This window comes from Eptatretus burgeri, chromosome 7 (assembly GCF_056783735.1).
Source record: "Eptatretus burgeri isolate ZD-2024b chromosome 7, Ebu_testis_v1, whole genome shotgun sequence".
Lineage (NCBI taxonomy): Eukaryota > Metazoa > Chordata > Myxini > Myxiniformes > Myxinidae > Eptatretus > Eptatretus burgeri.
Window position 1 is genome coordinate 43,533,991 of NC_140967.1, and position 20,851 is coordinate 43,554,841.

Consider the following 20,851-nt stretch of genomic DNA (forward strand, 5'->3'; position numbering starts at 1 on the left):
TAGGAGGGAAACCACGGGGTAACATCTCTGGGTCAGATTGCGGGAGAGTGTGTCAGAGTGGTGCTGAGGTGTCGTCCACCAGACGGCGGTCTCCTTGGGTTAACCTGAGGCGGTCCCTTCGGGTGGGTGCCTGGAATGTCCTATCCCTAAGAGAGGATGATCACCTGTCTCTGTTATCATCTGAGCTCAAGCGTTTGGACATCGGGATTGCAGCTCTCTCTGAGGTTCGGAGACCGGATTGCGGAGAGATAATAGTGGGTGGTTACACCGACTATTGGTCTGGTCGCTCTGATAGTAACCATACCCAAGGAGTTGCTGTAGCTGTGTCCAATGATAATTGAGGTAACACCGGTCAACGGGAGTATTATGAGATTAAGGATTCGTCACTCCTTAGGTGTCATTTCCCTGGTCTCTGTTGATGCTCCGACTGAGGTGAGTGATCTCACCGTGAAGGATGCATTCTACGCCACGCTCGAGTCTGTGGTTGATCAGTGCCCCAGGCGAGATACACTTCTAGTCTTGGGGGATTTCAATGCATCGACTGGAACTGATAGGGATGGTTATGAGATGTGTGTTGGTCCCCATGGGTCAGGAAATATGAACCAGAATAGCACTAAGTTCCTTGACTTTGCAAGAAGTCATGGACTTAGGGTGGCTGGTTCATGGTTTCAGCGTCCACAAGCTCATCGCTGGACTTGGTATTCCAACGCTGGCGATGCGGCAAAGGAGATTGACCATGTCCTCATTGACGGTCGTTGGAGGATGATCCAGAACTGCAGGGTCTACCGGAGTGCTCAGTTCCTCAATACTGACCACAGGCTTGTTGTAGCAACTCTAAAGCTGCACCTTAAATCCTGTAGAATGGTACCATCCCAGCCTAGGCTGGATGTTGGCAAGCTCAGGGATGAGAGAGTAGCTGAGGAGTTTGCAAACAGGCTGAGTGGACACTTGGGGGGTCTGGGTGCTTTGGGGGGTCCTGAAGAGTTGTGGAGTGCCTTCAAGACCACCGTCCTTGATGTTGCCGGTGGATGTCTTGGAACTCACCGCAGGGCAAAGAAGAATTTTGTCTCTCAAGGGACACTGGATACCATTGACCAGAGTCACAGGGCCAGGCTGAATGGCAGAGCTGAGCTGTCCAGGGAGCTGAGGCGTAAAACTGTACGTGCACCGAGGGTGGACAAGGAGGCCTATGTGCGAGGAATCTGTGAGGGGGTAGAGCATCACCTGTGGACAGGTGATTCTCGTCCCGCTTACAGGGGAATTCGCGCATTGCGTTCATCCAAGCCCATCCCTCGGAGCACTGCAGTTAGAGCAGAGAGTGGTAGGCTCTTGAAAGAGGAGTCTGAAGTGAAGGCCCGCTGGGCCGGTTACTTTGAGCAGTTGTACCGGGCTGATCCCCCAGCTGTCGAGTTGGACGTCAAGGGTGTTACAATCCCTGTTGCTGACCCTCAAATCAACTGTGGTCCACCTTCGCTTGTGGAAACACGGGCTGCGGTGAACCGGGGCAAAGCTCCAGGGATCTGTGGCATCCATGCTGAACTTCAAGGCTGGTGGAAATGCTGCATTCGTGTCGTTGCATGCAGTTTTGTGCTCTGCCTGTAACACAGGCATCATCCCAACTGACTGAAAGAGGGGCCTTGTTGTCCCTCTCTGGAAAGGGAAGGGTGATCGCCAAGACTGCAACAACGACCGAGGGGTGACGCTGCTCTGTGCCGGGCAAGGTCTTTGCTCGGATAATTCTTGATAGGGTTTGCCACCATCTGCTTGAGCACCAGCGTCCAGAGCAGTCAGGCTTTACACCAGAGGTCAACGATTGACCGTATCCTTGCTCAGTGTCCTCACAGAACGCAGACAAGAGTTTCGGCAGGGGCTGCTGGCAGCCTATGTTGATCTCTGTAAAGCGTTCGATTCAGTGAATCGGGATGTCCTCTGGAGGATTCTTGGTCTTCGTGGGGTGCCACCAAAACTGATCGATCTGATGTCTGAACTCTACTCTGGTACTGAGAGTGCTGTGAAGTGTGGTGGTACCATCTCTGACTTATTTCCAGTTGTTACTGGAGTTCATCAGGGGTGTGTACTGGCCCCCACACTTTTCAGCACTTGTATGGACTGGATTTTAGGGAGGATGTCGGAGAGATCAAGCTGCGGTGCATCATTTGGGAATGTCAAGATGTCGGACCTTGATTTTGCAGATGATGCAGTCATCTTTGCGGAGACCTTAGATATCCTCTTGGGGGCCCTCGAGGTGCTGAATGAGGAGTCGGAGCCGTTGGGATTACGGGTTTCTTGGGTCAAAACTAAGATCCAGGCTTTCGGTGACATCTTGGATGCTGCTGTCCTGTCTGTGTCTGTTTGTGGTGAGGATGTTGAGGTCGTGGAGAGATTCACTTACCTTGGCAGTGATTGTCATGTCTCTGCTGGCTGTGAGTCAGAGGTCAATAGACGTCTGGGTCGGGCCTGGGGAGTCATGGATTCACTGGATCATGGGGTGTGGCGCTGCCGGTACCTGTGCGGGAGGACGAAAGTCCGAGTCTTCAGGTCCTTGGTACTTCCAGTCTTGCTCTATGGATGCGAGACTTGGACTCTGACCAAGGATCTGAGGCGGAGACTTAATTCCTTTGGTACCAGGTCTCTTCGGAGAATCCTTGGCTCTTGCTGGTCAGATTTTCTGTCCAACGAGCGGTTGCTGAGAGAGACTCTGATGAGATTTGTTACCTGCATAGTCCGTGAGCCTCAGTTGCGGCTGTATGGACATGTGGCTCGTTTTCCTGATGCTGATCCTGCTCACCAGATTCTCTCAGCGGGGGAGTCTCATGAGTGGAGGAGGCCAGTGGGCCGACCACGTGCCTCGTGGTTGCAGCAGGTTGACCATCATCTCAAGGGGATGGGGATGGGCCTGGCATCTGCCTGGGGGATGGCCAGACGGAGGCCCCTGGAGTACCAGCGGAAAGTGGACGCAGCGACGCGGTGTTCTGGCACATGCTTCCATACCTGACCTGACCTGATTACGGAAAAAAACTCCGACGGATGTCGACGAAACTTGGTGGGGGAGTTAGGTCTGGTCCAAGGATCATGCCATTAGATTTTGGACTTGGTCCAAAATCCAATATGGCCGCTACGGCGGCCAATTTGAATTTTTTTTTTTTGCATATCTGTTCAAGTGATTTCCACCCCCCCCCCCCCGCAAAAAAAAAATTGTTAGAGAAAAATTTTTTGCAACTTTTTTTTTTCCAACAAAATTTCGATTTCTTTTGTTTGCATTTCTTCATGTTTTCAGTGATATCCACCCCCCCCAAAAAAAATTGTTCGAGAAAAAAATTTGCAAATTTTTTAAACAAAATTTCAATTTTTTTTTGCATTTCTCCATGTTATAAGTGATTTCCAACAAAAAAAAAAAACATGCCAAGATAATTGCGGCTGATTTTGGAACTTCAGGTGGATATACCCACGTTAAATCAATTTGTCTCAAGGAATCTAGTTATGACGAATGAATTGAGTATGTAAAAGTTAAACGTAAAGGGGAAAGTTGCAAACTATAACTCTGAGCACTGTTGATGTCAAATTGAATGAATAGGATATCAGGTTCACTTGAGTGACCTAGCAGTATTGGCGGCGGAGGTTCTGCACTCTACCGAGTGCTCCCCTTCTAGTTCAGGTGTGTTTTGGCAAACTCTAGTTGGACTTTAAGTTTCTCTCTCAACAGTGGGGTCCTCCTGGGTTTCCTCCCATGGAATCCCCTTTTATAGAGTTGGCGAAGGATGGCATGAGTTGAAACTCTCATACTGTGTGTCTGAAGGTCAGCTTGATTCTGTTTGGCAGTTGATCGAGGTGTTTTCTCCACCATTCAAACAATTCTTTGCTGCAATCTTCGATTAAGTTTTCTCTTGCGGCCACGTCCAGGGAGGTTGGCTCGTGCCATGGGCCTTAACCTTCCTGATAACATTGCGGATGGTGGACACAGGAACATCAAGGTCTTTGGAGATGGATTTGTAGCCTTGAGATTGTCCATGCTTGGCTGAAATTTTTGTGTCTGACCTCCTCAGACAATTCTCTGGTTTTCTTTCTTTTCTCCATGCTCAGTGGTACACACAGTGACACAAAACAGAAGAATGAATTATTCTCTCCATTCAAACTGGTTGAATGAGAGCAATTTATTTTTATTTTATATTGCAGGCACCCAAGCCTGGTGTTGGCGCAGTGGTTAGGGCAGCGGCTTTGGATCCAAAAGGTCCTGAGTTCAAGCCCCGTTGGGCCACTGAATTAATACACCAGGGGGTTGACTCAGCCTGTCATCCTTCCGAGGTCAGCGAAGTGAGTACCAGTGTACTGGGCCGGTGTATACCCCGGTTAAAATAGGTGCACCAATCCCTGTGTCGTAAGAGGCGACCAGGGTTGCGTCAGGAAGGGCATCCGGCGTAAAACATGTGCCAAATCACTATGCGGATCATACGGATGATCCGCTGTGGCGCCCCCTAACGGGAGCGGCCGTAAGAAGAAGAAGAAGAAGAAGATTGCAGGCACCTGCAACTCACCACAGGTGAGTTAAATTCCAAAGTAATGGAGAATTACGTGCTTGAAATCCAATGATTTCTAACAACTTCCAAAAGGTGCCAATAATATTGTCTAGGCCATTTCAGGATTTTTGTGTGGAATAAGTTCAGATTTAGTAATTTTTCAGCTTTTTTGTTTTGCTCCACTGCAAACCAAAGAAATACATATGTGGATACCAAAATATTTTTTTTAATTTCAACAATTTTCTGGAAGAAATGGTGCATTATTTGAAAAAAGTGCAAGGGTGCCAATATTTTTGGCCACAACTACACATCAATTAACAAGGGGTTTTTTTTTTAAATGACATCACCAAAATGCACAAACAATAATTAAATATTAAACAATAGAAATCATTTTTGTTCACTTCATGATTTTTTAATTATTCTCCTTTGCAATATGCTGCATAAATTAAGATTTACAAGCTTGACAATGATATGACATACAAAATAATAGTACGACAAACAATCATGAAAAGCAATGCTTTCAAGTCAATTTCACGATTTCTCTTTTGCATACAATTCCTCCAAGTGGGCCCTATCAATATGAAAACGTATGGACAAAGCTCGTTTGACAAAACAAACGTTCTTCCGATTGTAATGGGCAGCAGGTAATCTGAAGGAAATTAAAATTGCGTTCATAATTCATTTTTCACTTGATTATCATTGACAAGTTGTGGTGGTTTCACATCATGGAAGGTTTTAACTGTGGAGCTACAGGTTAACCCTAAACTTATGTGGAACTTTTAAAATTTCTCTAGTTATAATCCACAATGCTCTCATAATTAATGGAAGAAAAAAAAAAAAATTGCTGACAGCCCCTTCCTGATTTTACTTTTGCCACTTCTTTCAAATGCAGCCCAAGGCTGAGTGGCAGCATTGCCTGGGGGCACAGCTATTTCACTGATGCTAACCAACATGCCCCCTGTTGGTTAGCACAGGAATTCGGAATTTAACCAGGGTGCCGACAATATCTCGCTGAAGGACACCGTTGGATCTTCATGTCCACCAACTAACGCTGGCAGACAGGATGCTCAGTTAAATGTCCATCCAAGGGACAGCACACACATTGAATTATCCTGCCTGTGAAATACCAGAATGACAGGTTATAGCTGGGCTGGGATTCAAGCCCAGGCTAGACCGCTCAGAGGCGAGTGTGCATACCTCGACGCCATCCTAGACTTTTGCTCTATCAGCATCACCAGAAAACCCAGGTGAACATAAAGCAAGAGCCTTAAGAGCAGGGAGCAACTGTCCAAGTTCTTCATAAACTTCGACCTGACTTGCTGCTCGGCCTTGCTCAGCATTCAGTTGTTGTGTCACAAGTTCACGATAACGAAAAAGGAGTGCCCGCTCAGATTCTCCTAAACTCACCACCACGTCTGCAAGCAGACGTGGTATTGCCCGAGGTGGTACACTAATCGGGCCTTTACTAAACTGGGCAGCTAACAAAGTCACAGCCAACCGCAGGGCCTCAGGAGGACTGTCACAGGAGGAGAGCTGCTCACGTAGAGTTTCCTCGTGACGCAACCAAATTAGTTTCTCTCTCTTGTGATCAATTTTGTGCATCCTGTAACCACAGGCCTGAGCAGCTTCATCAAGGCAAATCAGGTATTCAGTTACACTTTTTCCACCAACAGCATTATTCAGCCTGGTGAGGGGGCCGTGCAGATCCTTGGGTAAGCAGGCTAGCTGACCGAAACGTGCATCTGTTGATAGAAGCTGGCTCCCTCGACCTCCAGGTCCCATGGCCGCAAATAATAGAGCCGTTGCCTCATTTCCCAGTGTTCGGAGCAAGTGGCGGGATATATGGCTGTATATGTCGTCGTCAAATGCAGATGCACTTTGATCAAATGCACGCAATGCTGTATATGCATTGGTCAGCTCTTCGGCTACATCTATGGTGTCCTCCTTGTCCTCGCTCGATGGAACAGCTGGCCGGCATATGGTTGCACGAAAGGCTGTCATTTCATCCTCATAGCAATGAGCGAGTGGATGAGTGAGTTCCTCAGCAATAGCTGCAACAAATTCTTCATAATCATCGAGGCCTGGAATATCAGCCAGCAAAGTAGCAATCACCTCCTCATTTGTGATGACATTACTTCTGCTACCATCATCTTCAGTGTCCTTTTCTACACTTTCTCCAACTTTAAGAGCAACCTTTCGCTTTGCCTTTCGTGTTCGAACTTCCCTCACACCCCGTCCTCCTCCTCCACCTCCTCCACTCCCTTTCCCACTGCTCATTGGTCCTTCTTGTGCCTTCTTTCGTCTTTGATCCTTCTTGCTCAGGTGCTCACCCATCTCATTGGTTCGAGTGTGGGATACCAGCAGCTGTGAATTGGCTTGCTTCTCTGCATGAAAGTCATTTTCTGAATAAACTATTGAAGGCCCAGTCATTGAAGCTTGTCTGACTCGATGTACAATGGAAGGACGCATTGCATTCAGGCATCGAGCGAGAAATTTTTGGCTCACAATGTACCGGTCTAATATCACCACATAGGAAGGTAGTGGTGTAGTGACGGCAGACGAAGAACAATCAGAAGGATTAGGACATGAAGCTTGCACACCACGTTTTGCTGCACTGCATTTTACACCACAATTTGTGGCAACACGTTGCATCCAGTGCCTCAAGAACAAGCTAGTATCTTGTTCTGTAAAAGATGGTGGCAACACGTTGAGAACATCTATCCAGCTGTCAGAACTCAAGGATTCCTCAATCTCAGCGTCTGCCCGGCTCCAGAAGACATCACCCAGACATCCCGAAATAAGCGGTGTCAATGGAGGATGAAGATAACGTCGGTGAAGAAAACCTTCAGGGTCTGCCACACCTGCCTTCCGTAGATCTTCATAGTCCAAGTAGCCATTTAGGTGAAGACAAGAGTCCACCCAAGCTGCTTGGCACTGGGAAAATATATTTGGAGTATACCGAACAAGTTGTCTCTGTGAGCTGCTGATTGTGCCTGCTAAGCGGGAAGACATCACAAGCTCATTCATGACAGAGGTGAATAGGTCCTCATCTAAATTGTGTCTTGATACAAGGTTTGAAATGAGCGTGCTCCGGGTCAATGCACTCAAAACCCCTCGAGCCTTTGCTCTCTGCCGGGCAGCAAATGCTCCGGTGACAAATCCTTCTCCATCTGGTGTTAATTGAACACCGTGATTGGCAACCAAATGACTCCACAACTCCTTCACGACAAAGTCACGAGGCAAGGAGTAGGTGCGGCAGAGTTCACCAGTGCTCACACGGCCAGTAACAGAAAGACGGTCCCATACCTTAGGAAGACACGTGTAAAGAAAGTCAGAGAAAAGAAGAAATAAAACAATCAACATCCCACAAGTAATCAGAACTTTTCGTTTTTGCAGAAAATACAAAAAATTTTTAATCATTTTACTCTGGAATATTTTCATTTTTTTGTTAATATTCCTGTGTCTTACAATGACAGACATTAAAAAGAAGCAAACGTCTGAATGTAATAACAATATGTATGAGTGTTTTTATCCTGTTCATGTTTTCACAAACATTTTGCAGCTACCAACCAATGCAAAAGAGCCTCCTGTGCAACTGCGAGAGATTAGTAGGGTTGTGCCAGGTTTTGCAGCTGAATAAATAAGTGAAGAGTAAGCTTTTCCACGTCAAAATGAAAAACAAAAATGCTTTGCTTTAGTCAAATAATCTTAATTTTGTTTTCAAAGTCCACAGGGCACGGTCAAATACGACCACTTCCAAAGGCGAACGCCACACTCAAACACAGCTCAAGTGTGTGGAAAACAACACTTCTTCCCTGAATGTCGTCCTGTCCTCTCAATCCTGTCAGCCACGAAGGAAGGACGAGGAGGGTGAATGGCTGCACCTCAGACAGGGGCCTGAGGAGGAAGAATCGGAGGCAGAAGAGGGCGAGTCACCTATATAGCTCGCATATCGCATACTGGGTCTGGGCACCTCAAGGATGTGGCTGCATGTCCCCATCACCACTGTCCATCTTCCCCATCCACATTATCTTGTATATTTGTGCAAGGTGAGGGAAGCGCTACTCTCTCTCTCCACCCCCCCCCCCCACACACACACAAAAAACAAAAACAAAAAAAAACAAAGGGACATGTGTGTTGATCCACGTGCTCAAAAGATTATGAAGTCTGTCGAGGGATTGACACCTTGAATGTCCGCTATGAGAGTCAGTGGGACACCTGCAGCATCGGCAAAGCAATGCTGAACCCGCAAGATACCTCTAACTGAATGTGTCTGTCTCTCTCGAAGAGTGCAAGAGCAAAAATAAGCAAGTGTCCAAAAGATGGCTGGAACGGTATCTGAGAGTGAGCCCCAGGAAAAAATGAAAGCTCAAGCTTCCCGTTGCTGCTCTCTTTATGCTCCTCATCCAAACACAGCTTCTTGTGTCCCAAAGACCAATCACGAACATAAACACCCAGGCTTCTGTGGTCATGTCTGAGCATGCCAGGTCGACCTCATGCTCACCTCACTCTTACAAGCCTCTTGCTCGACACACTAGTCTCACCAATGTCAAAACACAGCTGACTCAGAACGACCAATTAAATGATTGCTCTATGCCCTGTCAATTTTATGGCCACATCCACTAAACAACAACAACAAAAAAAAATGAGCATCCAAAGTGTAAAATAACATTTCTGCAAAACACATTTTAATATACATCACCAAAGAATACTGAAAACTTCCTATTTTGGAAACACTACTCTCCCAGCCACACCTCATCTGCCAACCGATCCATGTACACATCATTCATGAGCTGACCAGCCACCAATTGCAGATCATCGCGACGGCGGCACAGTTCTGTGACACGGGTTGTGATGTGGCTCAAGTCCACAGCAAGGAGTTTCTGCAGCTCAGGCAGCTCAAGGCGGCCACCATGAGCAGCAAGTGTGTCCAATATCTCTGCAGCTAGAGCAGCTGGAGTGATCACGTCACGTCCATCCACAGAGTGCAGCAACTTTTGGTGCAAAGAAATAGAAAGTTAAACATAATACAAAAACCAAAAAAGGGAGAATATGTATCTTCATCAAAATCCCATAAACTCTCTTACTCATCTTCCCTCTCCTCATCTTCTCAATTCCCCTTTCCAATGTGCAAAATCACTCGACCAACTAATGATAAAATTATACGAGACAAATGGGGTGGTGAGGAAGCTCCCAAAGAAAAGAGCAAGGAGGGGGGTGAGGGAAGAGCGAGGAGGAGAGGGGATGAGGGAAGAGCGAGGAGGAGGGGGGGTGAGGGAAGAGTGAGGAGGAGGGGGGGGAGGGAACTCTCACTCCCAAACCCTAACCCTAACAAACCTAACAGCTTGTGGGATTTCAATTTTTAGAAATTATATAATTTTATGATTTTTTTTTTTTCGGATGTTCCATGGAAAGGACAAGGGTAGGTTGGGGGAGGGGGATATAAATCCCGGACCAGGAGATCTAAGAAAACATTGAAGATGGAGGACCATTCAAATGCAGAATGCCCATGTTCACTGTATCATCTGATGTGAAAAACAATAAAGAAGGATTAAAACTTGTTTTTACAATATAGTCTGGCATGTTTTTCTTAAAGAAACCTGTTGGATCATCAAACAAATGGAAACAATGCTGAGAAAATTACTGTCCAAGTCGTATATGTGCGTGTGCACACCAGTGCATAGTGCTGGATATGATTTTAAAAAGGTATCTACTCGGAGTCAACACACTCAAAATGGTCAATTAGAGCCATAACCAGCTCTTACTTTTCAGCGGGCATCTGATCGTACCGTCTCCCCATCCCCATGAGCACACCAAAGGCTGATTTCTGGTCCGTTAAAGGGTGAATATCAGCATCTCACAGGAAAACTTTGACGTACTTGGCACCGAAATCTTTCAATACAAGCAGCGGTGTACAACTTTCGACGGAAACAAAATTGGCACGATCAAGAGTAGCCTGCGAATCATCCCAGCTGCTGCACTGAATTGATGCAATTGTTCGGCCAGAATATTTGTCGTCAAGATGTTGCGTGATTAAATCACCAATACAGTCACTCGAATTTATACCGCTGACATACTTCTTAACAATCACTTTCGCCCCAGAAACCACAGTCAATCTGAACCACGCTGGCCACTGCTTAAACGCCATGACCGAAGACTACTGCGCAGCTCTACTGCAGTTTGGTTAAAGGTGACTCGGCATTTTGGTGTGAGCGCGTGCGAAATTATATTTTGAAAATAAATGCCGACGTTTACATTTCGGGTTTTGAAACTTTTGCACCTTCGGCAGAAAATTTATAAATACAAAAGGTTAAAAATGTCTTTTATATTTATATTTCATTTCGGCAAATATACCACCGGCAGATCTGTGAACCAAGTTATAAAATAACTAAGGCCTAAAGACTAGAAAAAGGGGAAACATTGAAAGACTAGAAGGGCACTCGGTGGAGTGCATACCTCCACCCTGTAATGCCTGATCCACAAGAACATATCTGGCCCAATAATTTTTGACATATTGTGCTATATATCCTTTTTGGCCCTATCATTCAATGGTGAAGAATCACTTAAAAAATTCAAGTAGTCAGATGCAGACCCGGATCTTCACCAAAATCGAATCAGTTAGTCCTTGTCACACACCCATGTCCACAATATTTTATCCAGATCCGTCCACAACTTTTTGAGATATCCTGGACACAGACAGACAAACAAACAAACACACAGAAAGGGGTGAAAACATAACCCGCTTCAACTAAGGTGGCGGAGGTAAAAATTGCATATTTTCAGCGAGCGAGACACCACCCGAGGGACCGCACGCATAACAATGCGGGGCCAAATGCAGGTGAGTAGGGCCTCAACTTGGTTCAAGTCGATCGATATAAACATGACAGAAGTAAATAGACACCATGGTTTTTAAATAATTTATTTATTGAACATTTGAAGTATATTTGATCCATTTTTAGCTTGCCTGTTCGAAGAACAGAGAGCTATAGCGATACCCCCGGCGTGAGCGTCAGCATGAGCGTGAAAATGTTAAAGTTTTTGGGCAAGATATATATATATATATATATATTTATATATATATATATATATATTTATATATATATATTTATATATATATTTATATATGTCGGGGCGTATTATGTGATACCGGTCGTCCGGCCATCCGTCTGTCTGCCTGTCCGTCCGTCCGTTCCTGTCCGCACTCTAACTCCAATAGTTTTCAACTTTCACGTTTCATATTTGGTACATAGGTACAGACTGTGGAGACGGTGTGTCGCAACATAAGTTAGTCATCTAAAGTGGTTTCCATGGCAACCAGGATGCTGGTTTCCATCCATTCCTGTCCGCACTCTCACTCCCAAAGTTTTCAACTTTCACGTTTCATATTTGGTACATAGGTACAGACTGTGGAGACGGTGTGTCGCAACATACGTTCGTCATCTAAAGTGGTTGCCATGGCAACCAGGATGCTGGTTTCCATCCATTCCTGTCCACACTCTCACTCCCAAAGTTTTCAACTTTTACGTTTCATATTTGGTACATAGGTACAGACTGTGGAGACGGTGTGTGGTGACATACGTTTGTCATCGAAAGTGGTTGCCATGGCAACCAGGATGCCGTTTTTCCATGTAGTAGCACAATTCTGTATCTACCTTCTTGTCCGGGCATATATTTTGCTCACTTGCACTCTTGTTACTGATTTCAATATACAAATACATATATTGCTTTAAAATTATTTGGATCTGACTTCACTGCAATGCTTTATAAAAAATATTAATTATTAGACAAGTCTTTTAAAAACGATAAATGTATAAACAGGTGAGCACTGGGTGGCTTTGACACCAACTCTCTGGTAATATATACACTAGTATTTTGTGGACTCTTCATTTGCAGATTTCAACGCTTTTACTCTTTCAGGAAAATAACCAACTGGTTCTGAAATTTTCTCTTGTGGGATTTCTGCCCAGGCTTCACGCAAAAGGTTCAGCAATTCTTCCCGTGATGTTGGATTCCTGGACTTTTTCCAAACAGCTCAATCCAATATGGCCCAGAGGTGTTCAATGGGATTCATCTCAAGAGACTGACTTGGCCATGGAAGTCGCTTAATCCCATTTCTGTCCTGCCATTTTTTGGTCTTTTTTGCATTGTGGCATGGAGCTCCATGTTCCATGAACAGTGTTGTTTTTGACCATCTGACCGGTGGAGAAGATGGGGAGATGTCCATCCTCAAGGATAGAAATGTATGTCGTAGAGTTGATGTTGCCAACACACTCCACAAGCTCTGACCGACCAGTGCTCTGGATTGCTCCCCACACCATCACTGAAAAACCACCGTGTTTGACAGTTGGCTGCAATCGGTTCAAAGAAAATTCTTGACAGGGAAGTCTCCAGACCCATACACGTCCACTATCAGAAAATTGAGCAAATTGGGACTCATCTGAAAAAATGACAGTTTGCCGAAATCCAAGGGTCTGTTGGCCATCTCGTCAGCCCAATTCCTTCTCCTTTGAATGTTGGCTGGTCTAAGAAGAGGTTTTCTTGGAGCTGCTCTCCCATAGTAGCCCAGTTGATGAAGGTACCGCACGACGGTTCTTGAGCCAACTTGGACCTCCTCTGCAACATCTGCTGCCTTGCAACGGGGAGTTTTCTCAATGGACCACTTGATGACACCTTTCTGAGGGCCAAGATCTACCAGAACGGGAAACGGTGAATTGTGCAATCACCTGATTGACCGTAGAAAGTGGAATGCCAACGTTCTGAGCTATCTGACACTGGCCAACTCCACCTTCCGATTGGCCAATAATTCGTCCTCTTTGAAAATCGGAAAGGTCGTGTGCTCCCTGGATTCGAGGTGTAGTTACTTGTCATACAAAACCCAGGAACTCGTTTCTGCAAAGAAATAGTTCTATATTAGTACAAATCACTGCCTGGTGTTGGCTTAGTGGTTAGGGTGGCGGCTTGGGATCCTAGAGTCCTGAGTTCAAGCCCCGTTGGCCACTGAATTAAAATACACCAGGAGGTTGACTCAGCCTGTCATCCTTCCAAGGTCGGCAAAATGAGCACCAGTGTACTGGTAAGGGGGACACTGCATCAGCGGCATAGCTGTGTCCCAACCAATGATGAAACCAGCAGCGACAGGCTGCACTAGATAGAGTACAAATCACCGAATAAAAATTGCTTTATACAAATGAAATTAATACATTTAAGGTGTCTATTTACTTGTCATGCCTCTGTATTCAGTGACAGTGTGAATACTTTTGCCGTGTATTAGCTTTAGCACTTTAGGGCAGGGCAGCTCACTTCCGATTGGTGGATGCATGGCGTGAGGCGGTCGGAGTGAGGGCACTTCCCTTTTCGAGAAGCTTCTCGAAGGGAGGTGGAGCCAGAAGCGGGGCGGAGCAAAGGGCGGACGCACGCGAGGCTCGCCCTCTCGCTCTCGCTCTCGCTCTCGTTCTTGGTCTCGTGGCGCTGGTCACCCCTTGGGGCTTCGCTCTGCCTCTCGCTTGGTTCATGCTCTCAGTTGCGGACTTTTCTTCTCCTCGCTTGGTTCCTGCGCTCGTGGTCCTGTGAGCGGCCAGTTGGTGGAGACGTGGACGGAAGGTGCAGCAGAGCCGGCTGTGTGGGGGACCTGCGCATCCGGACGAGGGGTGCCAGAGAGGGTTCGCCGGCCGCGTGGGAGGCCAGAACCAGGCGCGACCACGCTGACGGTCATGGGAGAGGGACTCGACGACCACTAACGGGGGGGGGCAGGTAACCTGCTACAGTCTCGTGGGCCCATTCGGTCATCCACGGCCATAAAGGTCGACGAACCCCGTCTACTCCCTTGCCTATGAGGGGGTCTTTCCTTTCGTTTTGTATGACTGCTGTGGCGCCGTGTCCCTGTAAGTAGAACCTGCTAAGTAACTGTGCTTGTAAATAATAATCATAGTCGGTCGTATTGCTTTTGTTTTCTATTTCTTGCCTGTACATTGCATTACTGCCTTGCTTGTGTTGTGTGTGTAATACGTGCTTTGTGAATAAATGCCCTTGTGTGCAATGTATCCCGTTCGTCGTGTCCTATTTCCCTTTTAAAAAGCCATCTTGCATCGTGGAATGAGTAGTAGGTTTTGAACGCCCGGTAAAGAGAATCGGATCCATCGAGGTCGGCGATAACACCGCTCGGTTATCGCTTTCGAACGGAACTGACCGCTTAAGCGGTTCGTGTCCCAGGCCGACCTGCGGCGCGGTGCAGCCCCTCGGTAGGTTATCCACGAGAGTACTTAGGTATATCAACATTCGGCGATTCACCCTATCTCGTGCGGGTAGAATGAGGACTGGGCTGTGGTGAGGTTAAACCCCCACCCGTTACTGGTTTCTAGCTGCAGTTCCAGGAGGGTCACGACTGAATTGTCTGTCCGGTGGGCGACACGGCTGCCATTAGAGGAACGCGGCCGATCGCACGCCGGCGGGCGCGAATTCGTAACAATATGATGATCAAGCATTCGATGATACAAGTGAGGTAAGTGAAGAAAGGAACTATCGTTAAGAAAAAGTTGCAGCCTGTTCGAAGTCAAGGAATTTTTGAGCAGGTCCCCAAAAAAGTGGCGAATAAAGATCCCAGTAAGGGACAGCGGGGTGATCACTGATGGATGAAGCTTGATAAAGGACATAATTAAATAAGGCTGTTAAATCACATTCAAAGAGGTATTTTAATTAACCCAAACACCCAATTTTCATTCATGCACTCCCTTGGACTTCCCTTGGGATGAATGCATGCAAAGTTTAAGGCTGCTCGGTTTCATGGTTTTGGAGTTATGGAGGTGAGACAGACGCAGACACACTCTGCAGTGCCCCCACCCATTAGCAGTACACTGGTACTCCTTTTCCCAATATAACAACTCATTCATTGGTACATTTTGCTAATTCTGTCCCACATCGACTTCCTCCTCAGTATCATTATTCTACCAGATAAGTGCCCAGGAGTATTGCCCCCATTTTCAAAATGACAGGATACTGTCTTTGAATGTACCAACAGATGAGAGAAGGGTTTCAAAATGTACAGATTCTCTGCAGATGACGGAAGAAAAAACATTGGGAAAATAAAACTTCTTCATCTCAGATGGAAACTGACTTTGGGGGAGGTTCTTGTGCAGTCATTTTCTGTTGGTGCAGTTGATGCAGTGCCCCCCCCTCCATTACCAATACACTGGTACTTCCTTTCGCCAACCTCAGAAGGACGACAGACTGAATCAATCCCACCCGGTGTTAATTAAACGGTTAAAAAAAAACACAACACAGGGGCTTGAACTCAAGATCCTATCTTAAGCCAACACCAGACTTGACGATGATGATGATGTATATCATGATATTTACAAACATTGTTGAAGGATTATGATAAAACCAAGTCGATGAGTTGGTTCGGTGACAAGAACAAGCCCAAACAATTTTGGTGCCAGGTGCGCTTGAGATGAGCAGTGACTTCACTTGAATCAACCAATAAATTAAACTCAGTAGTTGCCGGTGATAACTAGTGCCCCCTCGGCTGTTTGTGCGCCGTTTTCAGTCGTCATCAACAAACGGCTCGACAAAGTAAAGCAGTTTATCGTGCAGTTAGGACTGTTTAAAAACAAAAAAAATAAACACAAGAAAAGATTGATTGAGTACCTGGATGCGGCCTGAAGCGGTGAGGAGACCTAGTAGTTCTACACAGTTCCTTTCGGCCAGGCGGTGAGTCGCACTTCCCAACTGCGCGAGCTGGAAATCCGCAGCCAAACGCTGAATCTCTTCCCACGAAGCCATAACGCCACGACAACAGCCTTTTCCACGCCTCCTTCTTCTTCCTCCTCATGTTCCCAAATGAGTTCTTTTTCGTTCTTTTTTTTTGGTTTTTTTTTTTTTTAAACTCTCCTGATTATAAGAGCATTTTCGATTGCTATTGTGTACACCAACTATCCGCTAATAATATAATGACGAATTTAACACACATAATTTAATCAAACTCCCACATCAACAATGCGACGCCGTCGAAACACTACTACTAACTACACCGCCTCATTCCTATACATTGAGCGAAAGCATTAACGGCGAATTTAAGTCGAGGATGGAAGGTTCCGATTAAAATATGTTTGCAGTTCGTAAAGCAAAAAACAATCAAGTTGGTATTTGTATTATTCATTGAGGAACTTCTTGGATTAAATGCGAGGAAATGGAAAGAATCACAGAAGAAAGAAGGAAGAGTTGGGATAAACGGGAAGGAAAGATGGGATATTGTCGGCGAGGGTGGAATTCAGGGTTGCAGGTGTTTTTCCTCAAAAAATTGTACACAGAACAGTATTAGTAAATATTAAATTTTTCTTTCCACTTTGTTTAAGCATTTCCTTTATACCCTGAGGGAGCGTCAGCTTCGGCTTCGGCCCCCTGAGGCGACTGGCATTTCGAAAACGACTCTGTCCGTCTCAAATTTGGAATCGATTCATGATCGGTATTCGTACTTTGTTCACGTGTCTGTCTCCTTTTCCCGTCGTTGTTTTGGAGTTATGCGTGGCGTCCGTGAATGCATTAAGAAAACCGTTTTATTGGAGATAATTGATCAAGTCCAAGATGAAAGCAAGCTGATGTATGTATGTATGTATATATATATATATATATATATATATATATATATATATATATATATATATATATATATATATATATCAAGCTTATGTTTCTTGATAAACCTGATGCATTAATTGATAAATGCATTTCTGCATTCCTTATGCATTTATGGAAATGCATCAGGTTTATCAGGATATATATATATATATATATATATATATATATATATATATATATATATATATATATATATATATATATATATATATATTTATGGAAATGCATTCCTGATAAACATAAGCTTGTATATATATATATATATGTGTATATATATATGTATATATATATATATATATATGTATATATATATATATGTATATATATATATATATATATATTGTTACGGTTGTGGAAATTCGCATTACACCATAAAGAGTCCTCAGCTGAGATATCTCGATAAGTCCATGTGTAGTTAGCCCAAACCCGTTGTATGGAGGGAATTTATGTGATCCATCCGGGCTGCGACGCTTTGAGTTAGCTATTTTTCTGTTCTATCTTTTATTTCAAACAAACAGCATCTCAACAACCATGCCATCCCAACCACAGCGCCAACCACACCACAACCACGCCACCTCCACCACCTACGCTACCACATCTTCGCCACTCGCCATTCAATAAGAACCGTGCGGTCACGATCTCCGCGGAAGAACAAAAACCACCAACGATGCTCGTGGGCTTTTCCCGCCATTTTTCCCCGCGCTTGGTGTGAAGGAAGGGGGAAGGGCAGCTCGCCGCCGATTGGTGGATGAACAGCCTGAGGCGGTTGGGGTGAGGGAACGCCCCTTTTCGGGAACCTTCTGGAAAGAGGGTGGAGCCGAAAACGGGGCGGGGCGAATGGGCGGAGCCGGCCCCTACAAAAGGGACGAACGAGTTGGTTCGGGGTTCTTTTTGGTTGATTGCTCGGTGGGTTCGGGCTTGTGTGGAGTTCGAAGTGAGCCTTCTGGTTCGGGTCGCGAGCTCGTGGTTCCTGCCCTGTTTGGCGATCCTCGCGTGGGCCCTGGGACCCCGTGCACGAGCGCGGGAAGTAGCACCGAACGAGCCCCGTCCGTTCCCCCAAGAGCCCCGTCCGAGCTGTCGTGCGGACGACGCGAGCTACGTGCGGGAGAAGGACTCGACGCTCCCAGGGAAGTCGCGACTTCCTTTTCTTTTGGGGTTTTGTGTAAATGTCTGTGGGTGGCGCCAGTCCGTAAAGTCGAACTGTGTAAGTGTTGCCGTGCGTAAGTCTTATTCGGTATTAACTCTGCGTCGTTCTTGCTTTTGTTTCTTTTTCACGAAAACTGTATGGCTGTATATACGTGCTTGCTTTGTGTCTGTATGTGTGAATAAAGTGCTGCTTGTTGAACTGTTTTCCCACTTCGCTTCGTCTTTTCCTTTTATTGAACCTCCATCTTGCATCACGTAAGGGGTTCGTAGTGGGTTTAAAACGCCCAGTAATTAATCGTAACCGTCAAGGCCGACAATAACTCCGCTCGGTTATCCCTGTAATACGGAACGAACCGCTTAAGCGGTTCATGTCCGGAGTCGGCCTGTGGCATGGTACGATCGCCCGGTCGACGACTCGCGCAGGTACTTAGGTAGGTCGAATTTGGCGAGCAACCCTATCCTGCACGGGTGGGCAATTGGCACGATCGTGGTGAGGTTAAACCCCCACCCATGACTGGCCCCGCAAGATAGTTCGCGCAAAACCCCCACCCGTGACTGGCGATAGTTCCCGGAGGGTCACGACTGAATTGTCTGTCCGGTGGGGTCGTGTCGCGATTCGAGTTACGTGGCCGATCGCACGCCGGCTTGCGCGAATTCGCAACACTGGTGTCAGCGAGCGGGAAACAAACTTTCCCGTCTCCAGCTAAATTCATGGGGAACTGAGCAGGGGTGTGCGAGGCGACCCCCCCCCCACCCCCGTTCCCTCCAAATTACGAGTGAGCTAAATTTAATCCGTTACGAGAAACAAGATGGAGTCTCAAGGCGAGCGGGTGCCGGGGATATTAGAAATGTATATGTGTAGTAATGTAGGATCCATGGCCCAGGATGGAGACCCCGAGCAGGACATTGGTGTACAGGAACAAGAACTCCCCCAACCAAACCCAGAGCCCGAAATGGGTGTGGCAACGGCCGCGGAATATGACACCTCCCCTTCCCTCCTCCGAAACCCTCCCCCGATCCTTGCCGAATCGGCTCAGCCGAGCGCACCCGACATGGCCCAGCTATTAGCCATTCTGGCAGGAATCAGTGGGGATATGCAAGGAATGAAAAGCGAAATGAACAACAAAATGGATGGCATGAATAAAAATCTGCCATGATGGATGGCCGATTTTGCAGGTTTTCCCACTTACAAAGTACGTAGAGGTCTGTAATCTTTTTTATCATAGGTACACTTCAACTGTGAAAGACGGAATCGAAAACAAAAATCCTGAAAGTCACATTGTATGATTTTTAAGTCATTAATTTGCATTTTATTGCATGAAATAAGTATTTGATACATCAGAAAAACAGAACTTAATATTTGGTACAGAAACCTTTGTTTGCAATTACAGAGATCAGACGTTTCCTGTAGTTCTTAACCAGGTTTGCACAGACTGCAGCAGGGATTTTGGCCCACTCCTCCATACAGATCTTCTCCAGATCCTTCAGCTTTCGGGGCTGTCGCTGGGCAACACAGACTTTCAGCTCCCTCCAAAGATTTTCTATTGGGTTGGGGTCTGGAGACTGGCTAGGCCACTCCAGGACCTTGAGATGCTTCTTACGGAGCCACTCCTTAGTTGCCCTGGCTGTGTGTTTCGGATCGTTGTCATGCTGGAAGACCCAGCCACGCCCCATCTTCAATGCTCTTGTTGAGCGAAGGAGGTTGTTGGCCAAGATCTTGCGATACATGGCCCCATCCATCCTCCCCTCAATACGGTGCAGTCGTCCTGTCCCCTTTGCAGAAAAGCATCCCCAAAGAATGATGTTTCCACCTCCATGCTTCACGGTTGGGATGGTGTTATTTGTGTTGTACTCATCCTTCTTCCTCCAAACACGGCGAGTGGAGTTTAAACCAACAGCTCTATTTTGGTCTCATCAGACCACATGACCTTCTCCCATTCCTCCTCTGGATCATCCAGATGGTCATTGGCAAACTTCAGATGGGCCTGGGCATGCGCTGGCTTGAGCAGAGGGACTTTGCGTGCGCTGCAGGATTTTAATCCATGACGGCGTAGTGTGTTACTAATGAATTTCTTTGATACTGTGGTCCCAGCTCTCTTCAGGTCACTGACCAGGTCCTGCCGTGTAGTTCTGGGTTGATCCCTCACCTTTCTCATGATCATTGAGGCTCCACGAGGTGAGATCTTGCATGGAGCCCCAGACCGAGGGAGATTGACTGTTATCTTGAACTTCTTCCATTTTCTAATAATTGCGCCAACAGTTGTTGCCTTCTCATCAAGCTGCTTGCCTATTGTCCTGTAGCCCATCCCAGCCTTGTGCAAGTCTACAATTTTGTCCCTGATGTCCTTAGACAGCTCTCTGGTCTTGCCCATTGTGGAGAGGTTGGAGTCTGATTGATTGAGTGTGGACAGCTGTCTTTTATGCAGATAACGAGTTCAAACAGGTGCAGTTAATACAGGTAATGAGTGGAGAATGGGAGGGCTTCTTAAAGATAAAATTAACAGGTCTGTGAGAGCCGGAATTCTTACTGGTTGGTAGGTGATCAAATACTAATTTCA

At 46.2% G+C, this 20,851-nt stretch overlaps 2 protein-coding genes across 7 annotated transcripts in view; one reads left to right on the plus strand and one right to left on the minus strand.

Moving 5' to 3' along the window:
- Window positions 1-4,904: 4,904 nt before the first annotated feature.
- Window positions 4,905-16,356, minus strand: UFL1 (UFM1 specific ligase 1). 2 transcript variants are annotated; one of them, XM_085888233.1, is made up of 3 exons: window positions 16,158-16,354; window positions 9,269-9,508; window positions 4,905-7,820 (listed from the first exon to the last, which is right to left on the minus strand). In XM_085888233.1, exons 1-3 carry the CDS (start codon window positions 16,290-16,292, stop codon window positions 5,724-5,726), a joined length of 2,472 nt encoding a protein of 823 aa, XP_085744359.1. In that variant the 5' UTR covers window positions 16,293-16,354; the 3' UTR covers window positions 4,905-5,723. The 2 variants fall into 2 exon arrangements, with proteins under 2 accessions (XP_085744359.1, XP_085744360.1); XM_085888234.1 differs by lacking the exon at window positions 9,269-9,508 and having other exon boundaries at window positions 16,158-16,356.
- Window positions 16,357-16,684: 328 nt separating this feature from the next.
- Window positions 16,685-20,851, plus strand: part of DPY19L3 (dpy-19 like C-mannosyltransferase 3) — an 86,704-nt gene continuing 82,537 nt past the window's right edge. For 2 of the 5 annotated variants that reach the window (XM_085888235.1, XM_085888236.1), the window contains exon 1: window positions 16,866-16,974. In XM_085888235.1, coding sequence (XP_085744361.1) covers window positions 16,968-16,974 — 7 coding nt within the window. In that variant the 5' untranslated portion in view covers window positions 16,866-16,967. The other 3 variants (XM_085888238.1, XM_085888237.1, XM_085888240.1) reach the window with 3 other exon arrangements.